The sequence below is a fragment of the Bombina bombina genome, chromosome 3 (assembly GCF_027579735.1).
Source record: "Bombina bombina isolate aBomBom1 chromosome 3, aBomBom1.pri, whole genome shotgun sequence".
Lineage (NCBI taxonomy): Eukaryota > Metazoa > Chordata > Amphibia > Anura > Bombinatoridae > Bombina > Bombina bombina.
This window is the reverse complement of record NC_069501.1, coordinates 636033848-636054446: the sequence shown is the minus strand read 5'-3', so window position 1 is coordinate 636054446 and position 20599 is coordinate 636033848. Positions and strand designations below refer to the sequence as shown.

General features: G+C 39.4%; 1 protein-coding gene across 1 annotated transcript in view; it reads right to left on the bottom strand.

Annotated features, from left to right (window-relative positions):
* INTS2 (integrator complex subunit 2) overlaps positions 1-20599 on the bottom strand; it is a 187617-nt gene that overhangs the window by 105754 nt on the left and 61264 nt on the right. Inside the window, exons 8-13 of the mRNA XM_053707342.1 lie at positions 19704-19930; positions 16110-16235; positions 14918-14989; positions 14703-14817; positions 2882-2950; positions 1421-1555 (exon numbers count right to left, since the gene is read on the bottom strand). Of these exons, the coding sequence (XP_053563317.1) occupies positions 1421-1555; positions 2882-2950; positions 14703-14817; positions 14918-14989; positions 16110-16235; positions 19704-19930 (744 nt within the window). The remainder of the gene's footprint in view (positions 1-1420; positions 1556-2881; positions 2951-14702; positions 14818-14917; positions 14990-16109; positions 16236-19703; positions 19931-20599) is intronic.

The following is a 20599-nucleotide window of genomic DNA, read 5'->3' as shown; positions in this document are numbered from 1 at the left end:
TGTACAGATAAGTTTCAAAGATTTAAATATTCAATTAAAATAAGATAAGGAAAAAATACACTTTAAATCCCAAATTAGGAACGATCCCCAGCTAAAATTATGTGAGAAAAGTTAAGAAAAAACATTCAATAAACATCAAATAAACTTCTAAAATACCCCTCAGGCAACTCCACACCTCAATTACTGAGGTGCCTTACCGCTACCAATTAAGACCGGATCAGCCAGAAATGGAGAAAAACAACTTTTTCCTCAGAAACGTTATGAAGTAAAGCTGGTCATGTGACCGCAACTGCTGAGCTCAAATTACTGCTGCGACACAGAGAGGCACTGAAAATAGTTTTGTGGTATACAGAGTACCAGAAATAACCGTTTTTTCAAACCGGACAGTTTAAATGTTGCATTGTATTATTTTAAAGCAAAGTGGAAATGAATAAGCTGCTGAGATAGAAAATTCAGCCTTACTTTCAGTTTAAACTTGTATTGTTTTATCAAGTAAATATGTGTGAAAATAAAACCTAATAAAAATATTTTACCCTTTCTTTTTAAAAGAGTTTAAATGTTAGTCTCCCATGCTACATCCCTGCTTCATGCCCCAGTGTAACCCATACAACAGGATTATCTATGTCTCAATAAAAAAGCAGTGTCTGTTAATTTGTTAAGTGCATGGTCTCCCCAACTGGAAGAAAAAGCACTTGCCTGCTCCGCTGTCCGGAATGTAGTCAGTTACAAGGTATTAAAAGACACAGTTCTTCACAGAGACCTTTGAAAAAGAAAGAACAGAGTAGCCAACTCTGGCTTTCTAAACTGGGGCAGTAATTGTTAGGAAAACGCAGTAAGTACCTCTTTACAAGTTCCTAACTGCTTTAAAGCCACCATTACCCGACTGCAAGGAATGACATGGAATACGACTATACCCCAAAACTTGCTTGTAGATGAAATCAAAATTTTTCTTCAGTCACCTAAACTTCACCTCCTCCATGCACCGAAGGCAAAGAGAATGACTGGGGGCTGTGGGTAAGGGAGTGATACTTAGCAGTTTAACTGTGGTGCTCTTTGCCTCCTCCTGCTGGCCAGGAGTGATATTCCCAACAGTAATTACTCAAGCCGTGGACTCACCATATCTTATGAAAGAAATATGTATGTTCTATTGTTTTGTATGTTTAAATTTCATTAAAATTGCAATATGTTCAAATATTTTTGTTGTTTTTCATCAACAAGTAACTTTTTTTACAAATAAAATTCATGCCTTTTTAAACAGGTATTAAAGTGCGACAAATCTGTATACATATATTTAAAACTTTGATGCATATGTGTTTGCACATTCAGCAAAATAAAGCACAGGTATGCTACACCAGCATTTGAGATCAAATTAATATACCCTAACAATACCAAATAATGAAATTTACCAAAGAAACCCTACCTTTATGGACACCTTGTGCTTTGTAAATGCTCGGCTTCTTAGCAGTTGGTAAATACAGTGAATTGGCAGAAATCCTGAAATATTGGCACTCAGGTTGCTTGTCACTGGGACACGGACTGCATGGGCTGTAACAACCTTAAAGAAACATTAAACATAGTAAAACTGCATAATCAATACATGCACAATAAAAAGACTATGCAATAGAACTTAGTCTGAACAGTAAAAAAAATTCTGAATAATTTTATTTTTCTGTTTGATTTTCCTTCCCCCTTTATCATGTGACAGCCACCAAACAATAATAAAATGAATACATGTATATACTGTGAACTCTTGCACATGCTCAGTAGGTTGCCTAAGAAAGTGTGCATATAAAAAGATTCACTTCCATTATTAAATTTTGATAATGGAAGTGAAGTGGGATTTTTATTTTTTCATTCCGTGCTCCATTTGAATCATGAAAGTTTAATCTTGACTTTAGCGTTCCTTTAAGATAAGAAGGTACTTAATTTAATTAGTGTAACAGCAATCCTTATAACCAATAAAGAAACAGTTTTCAAAATTGTGCAGATAAAATAGAGCCGTCACAAGAGTTCATTACAAATTGTATATTCCACAAAATACATAAACAGCTACATAGTACCATGGGTTCTGGGGCATGTATGACCCTTTCAACAGGTCTAAAAATTATTGTACCGTGCTGTAGCCCAATTTAAATTGGTATCCTCTTTTATTGTGATGTTGCATCGCTTTTATATTTGTTTACTACACATAATTTTTCATATTCAAACATTTTCTCTGTTCCATGTAAAAGAGGATATGTTAAATTATATACAGAGCTTTGATATTTTTGATTTATTTTATATGGTTGTTTTTTTATAGCAATGCACTAATGGGGGCTGGCCGCACACTTTGTGTGAGACAATTAAAAGAGGCATACCTGTGCAGCCAGCAATCAGTGGCAAGCTCCCGGTAATTAATTGCTGCTTCAATGCCTACCTAGGTAGGGTACAAAGAACAACAAGAGAACAGAGCCAGTAATATAATAGAAGTAAATTGGAACATTGTTTAAAATTGCTTGCTCTATCTAAATTCTGAAAGAAACTTTTTGGGTTTAATGCCACTTTAATCTTTTCATTATTTTCAGATAGAGTATGTGATTTTTAACAACTTTCTAATTTACATCTTTTATCTAATTTGCTTTGTTCTCTTGGTATCCTTATAACATTATCAACACACCATGGTATGTATGCGGTTAATAAACTAAATAAGAAAATCTAATACAGTTGTCATTACTGATATTATTCAAGCAGACAAGATGATACTACACAGCTTTAGTTTGTTTACACAACATAGTGTTCATAGACACAACATTTTTTAAAAACTAGATCACCTTAAAAAAATGGGGCAAAAATGAAAAACGTACGTATGTAATCATATGATTACTGCTGTTTCAACACATACCTGTTCAGTAAAAATTTCCTGTGTGAAAATAGTCTTCATTCGACTCAGAGAGCTTGGCTTAATGACAATCTAAAAAATACAGAATTAAAATAAAATGACATTATAGATGAGCTGTGCATTTAAACAAGTTAATAAAATTAAATGGACTATTTTGCATAGTTTACATGTCTGGGTGTTTGTTTTATATGTACAAACTTTCGACGTTGTATCAAAACAAAAAAAGGTAAAAAACTGTTCTCACTCATTCTTTAGAAAGGTCTCTCGTCATAAAACAGAATTTATGCTTACCTGATAAATTACTTTCTCCAACGGTGTGTCCGGTCCACGGCGTCATCCTTACTTGTGGGAATATCTCTTCCCCAACAGGAAATGGCAAAGAGTCCCAGCAAAGCTGGCCATATAGTCCCTCCTAGGCTCCGCCCACCCCAGTCATTCGACCGACGGACAGGAGAAAAATTATAGGAGAAACCATATGGTACCGTGGTGACTGTAGTTAGAGAAAATAATTCATCAGACCTGATTAAAAAAACAGGGCGGGCCGTGGACCGGACACACCGTTGGAGAAAGTAATTTATCAGGTAAGCATAAATTCTGTTTTCTCCAACATTGGTGTGTCCGGTCCACGGCGTCATCCTTACTTGTGGGAACCAATACCAAAGCTTTAGGACACGGATGAAGTGAGGGAGCAAATCAGGTTACCTAAACGGAAGGCACCAAAGCTTGCAAAACCTTTCTCCCAAAAATAGCCTCCGAAGAAGCAAAAGTATCAAATTTGTAAAATTTGGCAAAGGTGTGCAGTGAAGACCAAGTCGCTGCCTTACATATCTGATCAACAGAAGCCTCGTTCTTTAAGGCCCATGTGGAAGCCACAGCCCTAGTGGAGTGAGCTGTGATTCTTTCAGGAGGCTGCCGTCCGGCAGTCTCGTAAGCCAATCGGATGATGCTTTTAAGCCAAAAGGAAAGAGAGGTAGAAGTCGCTTTTTGACCTCTCCTTTTACCAGAATAAACGACAAACAGAGAAGATGTTTGTCTGAAATCTTTTGTAGCTTCTAAGTAGAACTTTAGAGCACGGACTACATCTAAGTTGTGTAGCAAACGTTCCTTCTTTGAAACTGGTTTCGGACACAAAGAAGGTACAACTATCTCCTGGTTAATATTCTTGTTTGGAAGAAAACCAGGCTTAGTACGCAAAACAACCTTATCTGAATGGAACACCAGATAGGGCGGAGTACACTGCAGAGCAGATAACTCTGAAACTCTTCTAGCAGAAGAAATAGCAACCAAAAACAAAACTTTCCAAGATAATAACTTAATATCTATGGAATGTAGAGGTTCAAACGGAACCCCTTGAAGAACTGAAAGAACTAGATTTAGACTCCAGGGAGGAGTCAAAGGTCTGTAAACAGGCTTGATCCTGACCAGAGCCTGAACAAATGCTTGAACATCTGGCACAGCTGCCAGTCGTTTGTGTAGTAAGACAGATAAAGCAGAAATCTGTCCCTTTAGAGAACTCACAGATAATCCTTTATCCAAACCTTCCTGTAGAAAGGAAAGAATCTTAGGAATTTTTATCTTATTCCATGGGAATCCCTTGGATTCACACCAACAGATATATCTTTTCCATATTTTATGGTAAATCTTTCTAGTTACCGGTTTTCTGGCCTGAACCAGAGTATCTATCACAGAATCTGAAAACCCACGCTTTGATAGAATCAAGCGTTCAATCTCCAAGCCGTCAGCTGGAGGGAGACCAGATTTGGATGTTCGAATGGACCCTGAACAAGAAGGTCTCAAAGGTAGCTTCCATGGTGGAACCGATGACATATTCACCAGGTCTGCATACCAAGTCCTGCGTGGCCACGCAGGAGCTATCAAGATCACCGAGGCCCTCTCCTGATTGATCCTGGCTACCAGCCTGGGAATGAGAGGAAACGGTGGGAATACGTAAGCTAGGTTGAAAGTCCAAGGTGCTACTAGTGCATCTACTAGAGTCGCCTTGGGATCCCTGGATCTGGACCCGTAGCAAGGAACCTTGAAGTTCTGACGAGACGCCATCAGATCCATGTCTGGAATGCCCCATAATTGAGTCAACTGGGCAAAGATCTCCGGGTGGAGTTCCCACTCCCCCGATGGAAAGTCTGACGACTAAGATAATCCGCTTCCCAGTTTTCCACACCTGGGATGTGGATCGCAGATAGATGGCAGGAGTGATCCTCTGCCCATTGTATTATTTTGGTCACTTCTTTCATCGCTAGGGAACTCCTTGTTCCCCCCTGATGATTGATATACGCAACAGTCGTTATGTTGTCTGATTGGAATCTTATGAATCTGGCCTTTGCAAGCTGAGGCCAAGCCCTGAGAGCATTGAATATCGCTCTTAGTTCCAGAATGTTTATCGGGAGAAGAGACTCTTCCCGAGACCATAGTCCCTGAGCTTTCAGGGATTCCCAGACCGCGCCCCAGCCCACTAGACTGGCGTCGGTCGTGACAATGACCCACTCTGGTCTGCGGAAGCTCATTCCCTGGGATAGATGGTCCAGGGTCAGCCACCAACAGAGTGACTCTCTGGTCTTCTGATCTACTTGAATCACTGGAGACAAGTCTGTATAGTCCCCATTCCACTGTTTGAGCATGCACAGTTGTAATGGTCTTAGATGAATTCGTGCAAAAGGAACTATGTCCATTGCTGCAACCATCAACCCTACCACTTCCATGAACTGAGCTATGGAAGGACGTGGAACAGAGTGAAGAACTTGACAAGCGCTTAGAAGTTTTGACTTTCTGACATCTGTCAGAAAAATCCTCATTTCTAAGGAATCTATTATTGTTCCCAAGAAGGGAACTCTTGTTGACGGAGACAGAGAACTCTTTTCTATGTTCACCTTCCATCCGTGAGATCTGAGAAAGGCCAGAACAATGTCTGTATGAGACTTTGCTTTTGAAAGGGACGACGCTTGTATTAGAATGTCGTCCAAGTACTGTACTACTGCAATGCCCCTTGGTCTTAGAACCGCTAGAAAGGACCCGAGTACCTTTGTGAAAATCCTTGGAGCAGTGGCTAACCCGAATGGGAGGGCCACAAACTGGTAATGTTTGTCCAGAAAGGCGAACCTTAGGAACTGATGATGTTCTTTGTGGATAGGAATATGTAGGTACGCATCCTTTAGATCCACGGTAGTCATAAATTGACCTTCCTGGATAGTGGGTAGAATCGTTCGAATGGTTTCCATTTTGAACGATGGTACCCTGAGAAATTTGTTTAGGATCTTTAAATCCAGAATTGGTCTGAAGGTTCCCTCTTTTTTGGGAACTACGAACAGATTTGAGTAAAATCCCATTCCTTGTTCCGTCATTGGAACAGGGTGTATCACTCCCATCTTTAACAGGTCTTCTACACAATGTAAGAACGCCTGTCTCTTTATTTGGTTTAAGGATAAGTGAGACATGTAGAACCTTCCCCTTGGGGGTAGTTCCTTGAATTCCAGAAGATAACCCTGAGAAACTATTTCTAGTGCCCAGGGATCCTGAACATCTCTTGCCCAAGCTTGAGCAAAGAGAGAGAGTCTGCCCCCTACTAGATCTGGTCCCGGATCGGGGGCTACTCCTTCATGCTGTTTTGTTAGCAGCAGCAGGCTTCTTGGCCTGCTTACCCTTGTTCCAGCCTTGCATGGGTTTCCAGGCTGGTTTGGGCTGTGAGGCATTACCCTCTTGCTTAGAGGATGCAGAATTAGAGGTCGGTCCATTCCTGAAATTGCGAAAGGAACGAAAATTAGACTTATTCTTGGCCTTGAAAGGCCTATCTTGTGGAAGGGCGTGGCCCTTTCCCCCAGTAATGTCTGAGATAATCTCTTTCAATTCTGGCCCAAAGAGAGTTTTACCTTTGAAAGGGATGTTAAGCAATTTTGTCTTGGATGATACATCCGCTGACCAAGACTTTAGCCAAAGCGCTCTGCGCGCCACAATTGCAAACCCTGAATTTTTCGCCGCTAATCTAGCTAATTGCAAAGCGGCATCTAAAATAAAAGAGTTAGCCAACTTAAGTGCGTGAACTCTGTCCAAAACCTCCTCATACGGAGTCTCTCTATTGAGCGACTTTTCTAGTTCCTCGAACCAGAACCACGCTGCTGTAGTGACAGGAACAATGCACGAAATGGGTTGTAGAAGGTAACCCTGCTGTACAAAAATCTTCTTAAGCAAACCATCCAATTTTTTATCCATAGGATCTTTGAAAGCACAACTATCCTCAATAGGGATAGTAGTGCGCTTGTTTAGAGTAGAAACTGCCCCCTCGACCTTAGGGACTGTCTGCCATAAGTCCTTTCTGGGGTCGACCATAGGAAATAATTTCTTAAATATAGGTGGGGGAACAAAAGGTATGCCGGGCTTCTCCCACTCCTTATTCACTATGTCCGCCACCCGCTTGGGTATAGGAAAAGCGTCGGGGTGCACCGGAACCTATAGAAACTTGTCCATCTTGCATCATTTCTCTGGGATGACCAAGTTGTCACAATCATCCAGAGTAGATAACACCTCCTTAAGCAGCGCGCGGAGATGTTCTAATTTAAATTTAGTTGAAATAATTTTTATTGAGAGCATTACAACATAAGATAAAGAAAAACAGATATTACAATTGTACAAGCCACTACCGGCTCACCCGTCAGTGGGTGTTACAAATCAGTGAATCTTGTTGGTATATACAAAAATCCCCTCTTTCAGGCAGACCAACAGTGGCCAGACCTAATGCACCCTTTCTTTATTTTTGAAGAAAAATAAAACCCAAAAAGAAATATATAAAACAAAAAAAAAGGAAACAGTAGTGGATAACAACAATAACAAAACAGATCACTGTGTACTCAGCTCCCCCCTCCTCTCCTGTGGCCCCCAAACCATGTCATAAGCTAGTCGTAAGCTTAAATATGTAATTATCTCCAAATCCATCCCTTTCCTGAAATTCAATGAGGATCACCACTAGATCCCCTCATAATCCAGTAGAACCAAAGCTTACTGAAAGTTTCTATCTTGTTTTGTAGGTGGGCTGCCGTCTCGTGCATGGCATACACATTTGAGATTTTGTTAATGATCTCTGACCAATCTGGGACCCCCACCTTCCAGTGTTTGGCGATTGAGGTCCTGACTATTGTGAGGATAATTCTAAAAAAGGTATTGATGTGAGAGTTATAGTTCTTGTTTCTAATATTTAGTAGTGCCTGCGGGGCAGTGACTTCAATGTGGTCACCTAGCAAGTTGGATAAGAGATCTGAAGTCTGCCTCCAGATAACTTGAACTTTGTGGCACTCCCACCACATGTGTATGTAGGTTCCCTTAATTTTACACCCTCTAAAACAGAAGTTGGAGCCCCCCTTGGTAGAGTGCGCTAGTCTCTCAGGTGTCAGGTACCATCGGAACACCGACTTAAGGCTATTCTCCCTAAGGTCTGCACTCAACAAACCTTTATTTACTTCATATGTTATACTATACCAATCTTCTCCTGTAAGCTCAATACCCAAGTCTCTTTCCCATCTGCTAACTATGGGTGGCATACTCTTAATGTTAGCTGATTGAATAGCTTGATACATATGTGAGATGGCTTGTTTGGGCCTAGTAGTTGCGCTACATTGCCTCCCAAGTGTAGTTGGCTGGTTTTCCCTTCCCTTAAGGGTATACGAACGGATAGCAGCGGAGATCTGCAAGTATATGAACCAGTGTAGGGGGTAGGGATTAATCTTTTCTTGTAATTGTATGAATGTGAGTATAGAGCCCCTCTGCAAAAAATCTGCTACCCTGTATAGGCCTTTGTTCTCCCATTTGTCTATGTGAATGTGGCAATCTCCTGAAAGTAAATATTTTAGTGGTCTTATGAGAGTATGTTCTGGAATTAATTTATGTGTATACATTGATTTGTTCCACTGTTTACGAGAGATCAAAAGTGCTTGTGGTTTAAAGCCCCCTGGGGCCTTCCATATCTCCCTCTTCCAAAGTGTATCATCTGGGGAGCTCAGTCCCCCCATGGATGTTTCCAAGGTTGGCCAAACAATATCGCAACCTCGTCTCCCTAATGTAGAGGTCTGAGTTAACCTAGCTGCCTGATAGTAATCCCATAGGTTTGGTAGGCCTATTCCCCCCAGTTGCCTATGTCTTGTGAGTAGAAGACCAGATATTCTCGCATGTTTTCCTCCCCTCAGATAAGTAATTAGTTTAGACTGAATAGTATCTAAGTCAGCTCTAGGGACCTCGATCGGCAATGTTCTAAAAAGATATAGGAGTCTAGGTAGAATATTCATTTTAATCGAGGAAAGTCTCCCATACCATGAGAAGCCATATTGTTGCCATTTCGCAATGTCATGTTTTATGATTTTGTATAACTGAAGATAGTTAGCCTGGTAAAGCTTACTAAAGTCTGGTGTCAATTTAACTCCTAAATACTTCACGTGGTCATATACCCACGCAAAGTCGAAGTTGATCTCAATTAGTTTGATAGTGGGCTTAGGTATTTCAATGGGAAGGGCTTCGCATTTTTCAATGTTAATTTTATAACCTGAAATGGTTGAAAATTTGTCCAGGATGTTGTAGACAATGGGCAGGGAAGTCAGTGGCCTAGTCAGTGTCAGAAGGACATCATCCGCGAATAGTGTTATTTTATAGGACTTACCCCCTATCTCTAGACCTTTAATCTCTTCCTCTCCTCGAATATACTCCGCTAGGGGTTCTATGCAAATTGCAAAGAGCAGGGGGGATAACGGACACCCCTGTCGAGTGCCGTTAAGGATATTAAAAGTGCGAGATTGATGACCAATTGCTCTAACAAATGCAGTGGGGGTGGAATATAATGTGGTGATTGCCGAAAGAAAAGGTCCCCTAAAACCCATCTCCTCCATAACCTCTAACATATACCTCCAGTCCACCCTGTCGAATGCCTTCTCTGCGTCTAGGGAAAGAAGCAGAGAAGGCACCCCATGACTTTTAAGGTAGTCTATCACCGACACCATCCTTCTTATGTTGTCCGGGGCTTCCCTGTCTTTAATAAAGCCGACCTGATCTGGGTGGATTATACTGGGGAGAATGTGTTTTAGTCTGTTAGCCATGATTTTGGTAACAATTTTGATATCCTGGTTTATGAGGGAAATTGGTCTATAGCTGGCGCATTGCTTTGGCTCTTTTCCTGGCTTTGGGATGACCACTATTTTGGCTTGAAGTAGGTCTTTAGATAATACCTCGCCTTCTAGAACATGATTTGCAAATTGTGTAAGATGTGGGGTTAGCATGCCTGCAAACATCTTGTAATATTCGCCCGGAAGACCATCAGGTCCGGGAGCCTTTCCTGACTTAAGGTCCTTAATGGCCTGTGCTACCTCCATCGTGGTAATTTTGGAGTTTAGTAAGTCTCTATCCGAGTCTGTAATTTTCCTCAGATTTGCCTTAGAGAGAAAATCCCCAAGCAAACCTTTGGTGGAGGCGTTGTGAGACACTTTGTTCCCATCATATAGTTCTTGATAAAAGGAAGCAAAGGCATCTACAATTTCTTGAGGATGACTTGTCTCATCACCATCTCTTTTACATATCGAGGGGATTGACATGGCCGAATAATTGTCTCTAATCTTTTTGGCTAAATATTTATCTGGCTTGTTGGCATATAAGAAATATTGAGTTTTCATTCTATGGGCATATTTTATCGATTGATTATTGAGAATCTCATTAAGCTGCTGTCTTTTTTGGTCTAATTGTCTTAAGATGGGGGTGCTCAGGGTTTGTTTATGTTTCTTCTCCAACATCTCAATATCTCTAGTCAATCCCTCCGCTACCTTCTGTGTTCTCTTTTTGAGCATCGCTTTCTCTTTTATTAATAAGCCCCTAACTACTGTTTTGTGAACTGCCCATACCGAGACCGGACTATATGTGGTGCCCTGATTGAAAGTCCAATACTCTTCCATAGCCCGCGTCAGTTTATTCTTAGTCTGTGTATTTTGAAGGCAAGATGGGTCAAATGTCCAGGTCTGGATTCTGCTAGAGTTGTGTATACCTTGGAGCGTTATCTGTGTGATAGAGTGATCTGACCATGTACACGGGTGTATTTTGGCTGATAGTAAAAGTGGATATAGAATTTGACTTATCATAATATAATCTAGTTTAGAGTAGCTAGTGTGTGCAGCTGAGAAATATGTCGTATCTGCTGTAACCCTGTATAGAGATTTCCACGTGTCAACCAGAGTATGTGGGGACAATGAGTTTGAGACAGCTTTAGCCACTGCTCGCATGCGGGCCAGTTTTTTGGAGGGGCGTGGTTGGTGCGTGTAAATGAGTGCCTGAAGGTCAACGTTAAAGTCCCCCGCTAAAATTATCCTAATTTGTGACCAGCCTGTTAGTAAACGCGTGATCTCCTTAAAGAACACGTCCTGCTTTTCGTTTGGGGCATAGATGTTGCAGAACAGGATCTCTATTCCCTGTAATTGGCCCAGTACTAATAAATATCTACCATCTTTGTCTGCTATTGTGTTAGTATGTGTAAAGTGTAGTGAGGAGTGCAGCAGTATTGATACTCCTCTTTTTTTCTCCCCAGCAGTGGAGTGAAAGCTTTGTTGGAAACCTCTAGATCAGTATTTGGGGATTTGTGGTTTGGTGAGGTGGGTTTCCTGTAAAAAAATGACATTTGCCTGGAGGTTCCTATAGTGGTTAAAAGCTGTGCGCCTTTTAATATCCGTGTTTAGCCCTCTCACATTGTGCGAGACTAAATTAATTGTCGGGAGAGCCATAAATATGTGTGTGGGATTTTCGTGTAATGATCCCTAAGAAACCCCATAAACTATATATAGCTAGGGAGGATTGTTGGTGAGACATGGAGAGGGGCCCGTAGGCAGCCCAGGATCTGGATGTACTTTGGTATAGAAATATCACAGTAGAGATATCATTTCCACAGCATCTATTATTTACAAGAAAACAATTTGGCAGCAAACATAATAAAAACCTGTATTGAACAATAAGAACAGTTTGATTACCTGAGTGTCTTGGCACATTCATATGTCTAACATAAAAAAGGTAGGAATGTGCAGTGTTTCTAAAATTAGCATGTTTAGAACAATTAGTAAATGAGCTAAATTAGTATAAGCATTTCTGAAATGGTCATATAATCAAATCCCATCCCACACTAGGAGAACATACAGCAACTCAAAACATTACCAGTATTACCTAGTGGATCAGTTCATGTTTTAACTTTTTTCTTTTTTGCCACTTTGGTCCATCTAGCTTTTCTCACCGGATTCTGCTGCTCTTTACTCGTAGAGTGCTGTGGAATGACAGAGTCCTCCGGCAAAACTGGCAAGTCAATGTTGAGATATTGGCATAGCTCCGGGATGTCTTGCGCAGATCTAATAGTGAACAACTTGTGGTTGTGGGAAATATGTAGGGCAAAAGGATATCCCCATCTATATGGGATATTTTGCTTCCTCAGCATGGATGTAAGAGGGCGTAAAGCAAATCTTCTCTGAAGAGTGCGGATACATAAGTCCTGAAAAAACTGAATAACCTGTCCCTGGTATTTAAAAGGTTGATGTCTTCTAGACGCTGACATGATAGTTTCTCTGTCCGGGAAACGGAGCATTTTAACGATGACATCGCGGGGTGGAAGGCCCTCTTTTGGTTTTGGTTTCAGGGCCCTGTGGGCTCTTTCCATGGCAAAGTCTGAATCTCCTTCTTCACCTGTAATAGCTTTAAAGAGGCGTGTCAGATATGAGTGTAAATCTGAGGTTTCCACACTCTCCGGTATCCCCTTGAGTCTAATGTTGTTCCTCCTATTTCTGTTTTCTAGATCCTCCATCTTGTCTTGGAGGTCCAGAATTTGTTGCTGGTGAGAAGCAATTGACTCGGAGTTAGTTGCCATGCCTTCAGCTATAGACTCTTGATCATTCTCTACCGCCTCCACTCTATCCCCTAGCTCAGACAGATCTTGTTTTATCTCAGCTAGACTGCCTGTAACAGAGGAGTGCAGATTGTCAATTTTATTCATTAGTTTTTCTAGGCCTGAGGCCATATCTTCTTTAGAGACCAATGTGTGAAACTAATTTAAATTTAAATGTCACAACATCAGGTTCAGCTTGTTGAGAAATTTTTCCTGAATCTGAAATTTCCCCATCTGACAGAACCTCCCTCATGGCCACTTCAGATTGGTGTGAGGGTATGACAGAACAATTATCATCAGCACCCTCCTGCTCTTCAGTGTTTAAAACAGAGCAATTGCGCTTTCTCTGATATGCAGGCATTTTGGATAAAATATTTGCTATGGAGTTATCCATTACAGCCGTCAATTGTTGCATGGTAATAAGCATTGGCGCGCTAGATGTACTAGGGGCCTCCTGCGTGGGCAAAACTGGTGTAGACACAGTAGGGGATGATGTAGTATCATGTCTACTCCCCTCATCTGAGGAATCATCTTGGGCAATTTCATTATCTGTGGCAGTACTGTCCTTACTTTGTTTGGACGCTATGGCACAATTATCACACAATTTTGAGTGGGGAGACACATTGGCTTTCACACATATAGAACATAGCTTATCCGAAGGCACAGACATGTTAAACAGACTTAAACTTGTCAATAAAGCACAAAAAACGTTTTAAAACAAAACCGTTACTGTCTCTTTAAATTTTAAACAGAAAACACTTTATTACTGAATATGTGAAAAAGTATGAAGGAATTGTTCAAAATTTACCAAAATTTCACCACAGTGTCTTAAAGCCTTAATAGTATTGCATACCAATTTGCAGAGCTTTAACCCTTAAAATAACGGAACCGGAGCCGTTTACAAATTTAACCCCTATACAGTCCCAGCTACAGCCTTTGCTGTGACTTTACCAAGCCCAGAGGGGAATACGATACCAATTGACGCCTTCCAGACACTTTTCCAACAACTTTCTGGTCCTCACACATGCATCTGCATGACTTGCTCTCAAAAACAACTGCGCAGTAAAGGTGCGAAAATGAGGCTCAGCCTACAACTGGGAAAGCCCTCCCTGACTGGAAAAGGTGTCTAACACAGTGCCTGCCGTTAAAAAACATTCCCCAAGTTTATAAGTGTGAATTATCAGCATAAACATGAATAAAATGTCCAAATAAAGCAATCGATTTAGCCCATAAAAGTGTCTACCAGTTTTATAGCCCATATTAAGCCTGTTATTCTGTTTGAAACTAAGAAAAATGGCTTACCGGTCCCCATGAGGGGAAATGACAGCCTTCCAGCATTACACAGTCTTGTTAGAAATATGGCTAGTCATACCTTAAGCAGAAAAGTCTGCTAACTGTTTCCCCCAACTGAAGTTACTTAATCTCAACAGTCCTATGTGGAAACAGCAATCGATTTTAGTAACTGTCTGCTAAAATCATCTTCCTCTCACAAACAGAAATCTTCATCCTTTTCTGTTTCAGAGTAAATAGTACATACCAGCACTATTTTAAAATAACAAACTCTTGATAGTAGAATAAAAAACTACAATTAAACACCACATACTCTTAACCATCTCCGTGGAGATGTTGCCTGTGCAACGGCAAAGAGAATGACTGGGGTGGGCGGAGCCTAGGAGGGACTATATGGCCAGCTTTGCTGGGACTCTTTGCCATTTCCTGTTGGGGAAGAGATATTCCCACAAGTAAGGATGACGCCGTGGACCGGACACACCAATGTTGGAGAAACGAATGCCATTTTAGTAAGAACAATTAGTGTAACCAGATACACAATATTCCTCACACCAAAGTAGCAAGCTTTTGCATCAGTAAAGAGGGTCATGAAGAAAATACACAAGCCACCCGCCTCTGCAGTATCCCTAGGTTTTCAATCACCTTCATTCCCAAAGTAGAGCAAACCAGGTCAATGATGGCACTGAGCTGGTTGCTATGGAAGTACATGGCAACCAACAGCAACATCTCTCCAAAAGAGGCAGACACACCTGCAGTACTGATAAAAACAAAACAGGGACAATAAGCAGCTTAGCAGAAATACAACATCAAAAGTAATAGGACAATATGACATTCAGTACAATAAACAAGTGTTTCACCTTTCAAAATAGGCCTCCTCCTTGATCATCCAGCTTAACCACATCAACATAAGCTGCTCCTGCTCTGGGGTGCTTTATTTAATAAAAATAAAGAACAAAAGAAAACAAAATTCAAATAAAGTGCAAAACAAAGTACTGTTCTTTTGAAATATCTTCTGGTAAAAGGTTTTTCTGCATGTAAGGTGTGTTACATTCTAAAATGTTCTTATATCTATATTGCTATCTATTTATATATGCACAAAAATACATGTTTTTGTCACTTAAATGTTACTAGTCCACTCAATTTTGATAGAATATTTTTTTGATTTTGCATTTTTACTTTTGACAGCATATGCACAAATACTGGTGCTGGGCATATGGTGTAAAAGAAAATATATAACCGCCTTCTTTCAACACTGCTTAGAAGCTGTTTAGTGATATGTCCCATTGACATGAAGGACAGAATATGCATTTACGATCCTACTTAAATATTGATAATAATGGTAAAAAAAACAACAAAAAAAACATTCAAATGCATTAGGCAGTTTCAAAACTGAATCAACATGTCATTATGCCTGAGCTTGCATACAATGTTTTAATACGTGTTCTAATCCACGCAATTGTCACTGCGGATTTGCCCACAAGCCACTTCCATAGAGGACCAACAGTTCACTGCAGCTCCCAAGCACATAGACTTGCATGGTCAGAAGTGCTCAAATACCTGCTCCAATGGATTAGTGCATGTGATTTTCGCACATCAATGACCATGTGGTTTGATACTCTGTGTGATGTAAAACTGCCACACTAACAGCAGCTATGTAAACACTGGTAAGTTTAAAAGATAGATCGCCAACCAATTATTATTAGTTTGATTTATTAGTCAATTTAATAAACTATATTTTATTATATTTCATAAATAATACAAAACTGTAGCATTCCCTAAAGGTACACTGCATTATCCATTTAATATAAATTCATAATATAATTAGCATTACTAAATAGGAAAACAACTCTCAATTCATATGCACACTTAGCCTTGTATTCAAAATATTAAAACATTTCTAATTTGCATATTTTAAAATGTTTCCGTACCAATACTTTTAGGATACAGTGAAACTATACCAGCTGTACCATGTCACAAACTATCTTGTAAAAAGAGATTGCTACTGTACCAGAAATATGCTATAAATGATGCTATTTGGTTATAATTCACCTGACAAGTGTGGAGAAAGCCAGTAGCATGCAGAAAGAGAGCGACACAAAACGCACACCTGCAGGAGTTGCAGGTGGACGGCTTGTCATGAGCTGTAGGACTTGCTCTGCCTCTTCATCAGTCGGTCTGAAAGAAAGAAATATGCAGAAATAAATCTACCCCAGAAACCTGTTGTTTATTTGAGAATAATGAATAAATGCTTTAACACTAAACTGCTTAAATTGAGTATCCTTGTACGCCAATAGAATCACATAATTCCAATTATTATTAACAGTGCAAGAGAACACCAAATATATTCAAATTAGTACCTTTCAAATGCAGTCTCTATTATCCATTAAAAATAAATAACCATGTAAAACAGAAGATCTTAAGAAATCTCCTGACTTCATATAAAATGCCCCTGCAAACTTGCCTTTATCTCACTGCTTTTTACAATCATTTTAGCCAATCAGTGCTGGTTCTTGTATAACCATTGAAAGAAAAGGATGGCACTACTAGTATGGGGGGGGGGGGAGAATTTTACCACTGGAATAATAGAATGGCCTAATATGCAATGATATAGTGGCTGAATAGTGCTATGTATCAATTGAACTAGAATACAGGTTCAGTTAAAGACTGAAAAAAGCGATACTATATAAGCACTCGTGATCTCCCCTAGTTAAAATATTGAGTGGCGTGTATGTCATGGAGATAATAAAAACATAAACTTTATTAATTACACTTAAAATGCATGGAAAAAGAATTAAAAATAAAATGCTGGCGAAAAGTGAGTAACAAACACATTCACAGTTGCCAAATCATATGTAATAAGTACAACAGCAGCAGTTTAAAGGTAGATATATTTGTGCAATGGTGTTATAGCAAGTTGTGCACCAACAGACAATTGGAATACTGTCTCTCATATAGATATGCTATGAAATTACTCCTTATAATCTATCAGAGGTAACTAACTCCAGACACTTAGTCTGATATTACAGTTTAACCAAGCATACAAAGTATCATTTTAAACTCTGCTGCTGGTATGATGTATTAGAAACACATTAGGGAGAAACAAGTGCACTGTCCCTTTAAAGAGAGATACAGCTGAAATAAGAAATGTGGCAAGTGATTACTAGCTATGCAAATATGACACCTTCGATTGGCTCAGGTGCCCTTTTCACTTTTGGACCAATAGTACATTGCTGGCCCGCAAGTGCCACAACAGAGATTAACTATGTGTTTAACCCCTTTGCAGGAGTCAAAACATGTAGGTCTAGGCAATGAACAGTGCAATAAGAACATGTTCCAGCTCTTTTTAGCATTTTATTATTGTTTTTTAATCTCCCTTTAAATAGTATCAATTGTGCACTTTATTGGATATGTAAATTGTCCAAAGATCTGGTGCTGGAGTTACACCTAATAACCGGAGCTAATATCAATTTTAAACCATTCACGAGAATTCTACAGTAAGTTACAATAAATTGTATCAATATGCACATGTGCTGCTAGTACACAAATAGATTATGTAAATACCACACAAGATATTTTATCCTATCAAGAAGCAATATGATGTGAAAGTGTTAAGAGTTTGACTGAACCATCATACTCCCCCATTCACTAACTGATCCGGTAATATAGTGAGCTTGTGTGAGCAAAGGAATCAGTATAAACTGCTGTTGTAAAGTATTTTAAATATAAAGCAACTACGTTATCAAAGACTCGCGCTCACATTCGCTGTAAGTATTAAAAAAAATAGAGCTCCCATAACATGTTTCGCCGGCTTTTCACACAAGCTCTTTATATTACCGGAGCAGCACTACAAATTTCAAGTGCTAACAGTTCCTGCATACGTCCTGTTATTTCTGCAGACATGCTGCATTTTCTGCGATGACCTCTCAGATCACTGTATGTTCTGCCTTGGGGGGGGTGGCCAGCTGGGGCTTAGATACAGGTAAACTTAGAGGTTATAAAGTATATTAATATAACAATGTTGGTTATGCAAAGCTGGAGAAAGGAACGGAGTTATCCGTCTTTTTAAACCTTAAAAAAATCCAGAAGACTATCCCTTTAATTGCATGTATGCTTTTTATGCTGGAGATATATTCAATTGCAGTCCTCTCAGAAAAAGTTCTTGCAGAAACCAATGTGTCTAGGGTAGATGAGTCAACTGAAGTAATGAGGACCAAGGGGACAGTGGACTGTATTTTGTTTTCTTCTTTAATTTGTGCTTAATGATCTATTTTATCTAATAGAACATGTTCAATTGTTTACAAACAGCTAATTTACTTTTATTTTGTCATTTGAAATAGCTGATTGGAAAAACAAAAAGGTTTAGATGATATCATGCTCCTAGTAAGGAGGAGGGGGGGGTATGACAGATATGAATATGTTCATTTTCCATTGTTCTCTATATGCATTGGTGTTTGAGCAAATATTAAGAAATAAGATGAGGAACAATTAGAGTAAATAATTAGGTAAGCTAACTAGGTCTGCTCTCCCTACAAGCTCAGGCCATTTAATTGGCCTGTGGTTTCAATTAGACAGAAACAGCTATTTCATATACAAAAATATATTTAAAGGAGCCATTTCACATACATTTTAAACTCTGCTGCTGGTATGATGTATTAGAAACACATTAGGGAGAAACAAGTGCGCTGTCCCTTTAAAGAGAGATACAGCTGAAATGAGAAATGTGGCAAGTGATTACTAGCTATGCAAATATGACACCTTCGATTGGCTCAGGTGCCCTTTTCACTTTTGGACCAATAGTACATTGCTGGCCCGCAAGTGCCACAACAGAGATTAACTATGTGTTTAACCCCTTTGCAGGAGTCAAAACATGTAGGTCTAGGCAATGAACAGTGCAATAAGAACATGTTCCAGCTCTTTTTAGCATTTTATTATTGTTTTTTAATCTCCCTTTAAATGTATACAGGAGTATTATGATCTGAAAATAAGTAATACAAAACAAGTAGGCTGAAAGAGACTACCCTAAGGTTCCACAGTTGAGGCTAATAGTCTCTTGAGCTGTTTAAAAGTAACATTATCTCATTGCAGTGTAATGTTTAGAATTGTGTTGCTGCTCTAAAAATATGCAGACAATATATCTATGTGCCCTCTGTCAAGTGTATTGCTCAAAACTTTATAAATATCAAAGTTCTCTGGTAATAGATTGCTTTAAAAATATCATCATCCAGTATTGACTGCAAACTTCTTGCTTGGAGGACCTATTAATAGCTCCAATTGGAGTTAATAATAACAGAACCGAAAATATTTTAATTGAATTTTGGAAAATGTATTGGCTATTAATATTTAGTCTTGCAGCTACATCAAATTAAGTAATTTGTTTCCAATTTAAAACAAATATTTTACCAACAATTTAGCCAGGGATAAAAAAACAAAACAAAAACACAAAAATTCTCTACAATATAAAAACAATTCTATTTTAAGCAAACACAGGAGGCAAATATGTGCACATGGCAATATCATTACTTTTATCAGTGATAACAAAAGCAATTTTGTTGCCTGTGCATTGGGGAAAAAAAGTAGTGTCCTTTTAAAGAATGTACATAAATTAACAGTAAAGCAAATCAAATGATTTAATAAATACTTTACTTCAGGCCAGCGATTCCCATCAAGGCACAGTAGAGTCGTAAAAGTGCACTGGCTTTCACTACATGTTCTTCTTTCAGAACAGTGTATGTTGACACAACAGGATTTCCGTCTGTGTCCGTTTCCTCTGCCAGATGCATGCTCCTTGTAGCTGGTAGAATACCCATCAGTTCCATGAGGAGCTGCCTTCTCATTTGCCACAGCACAGAACTGCTATTCTCTCTTCTTCTCTAAAAAGGAAAAAACACAAAACAGGTGTATACAGCAACTTGTAATATTTCAATAGTTTGATAAAAGCTGCAGAGTTTCTATTGATATTATAAATGGTAATTAAATAAAAAATATTTAAGTTAGGATAATTATTTTTAATACAATTAATAATCCTGACTGAGTTATTAAGACTAGAAAACATTAAAACACTTCCTCCCACAATAGGTAGAACATGCAAATAAAAAGGAATATGCTAATGCCTATCAATAAAACATGAGGGTAGGGGGGCGGAGCTTGCTGCCGTGCAGAGAAGTCACACTTTGAAAGAGTTCTGTACGAAAGTGCCCTAAAAGTTAATAATACATCATAATTCTCGCAGTTAATGCCCTAAAATTGCAGGATAACTTATTAACCCAACATACAACCTACGGCCCGGACCCGGGAGCTTTTACAACTAGCTACCGGTGAGCTGGGAGCCAGATCGAGAGCAGAGTATCCAAAACCACCATTAGGCATATTTATTAAGCACTGGAACCTAGGTACCTCCTTTGAGCTCCAGAGGGTCAGGGCTCCGCTCCGGGGCTCGTATACCTACAGTGGCACTGGGACTGGACTGTGCTGACTAGTGGTGTGAGCGCTACCACATTTTCCTGCAACTCAGAGATACGGCCGTCCAGGGAAGCAACTAT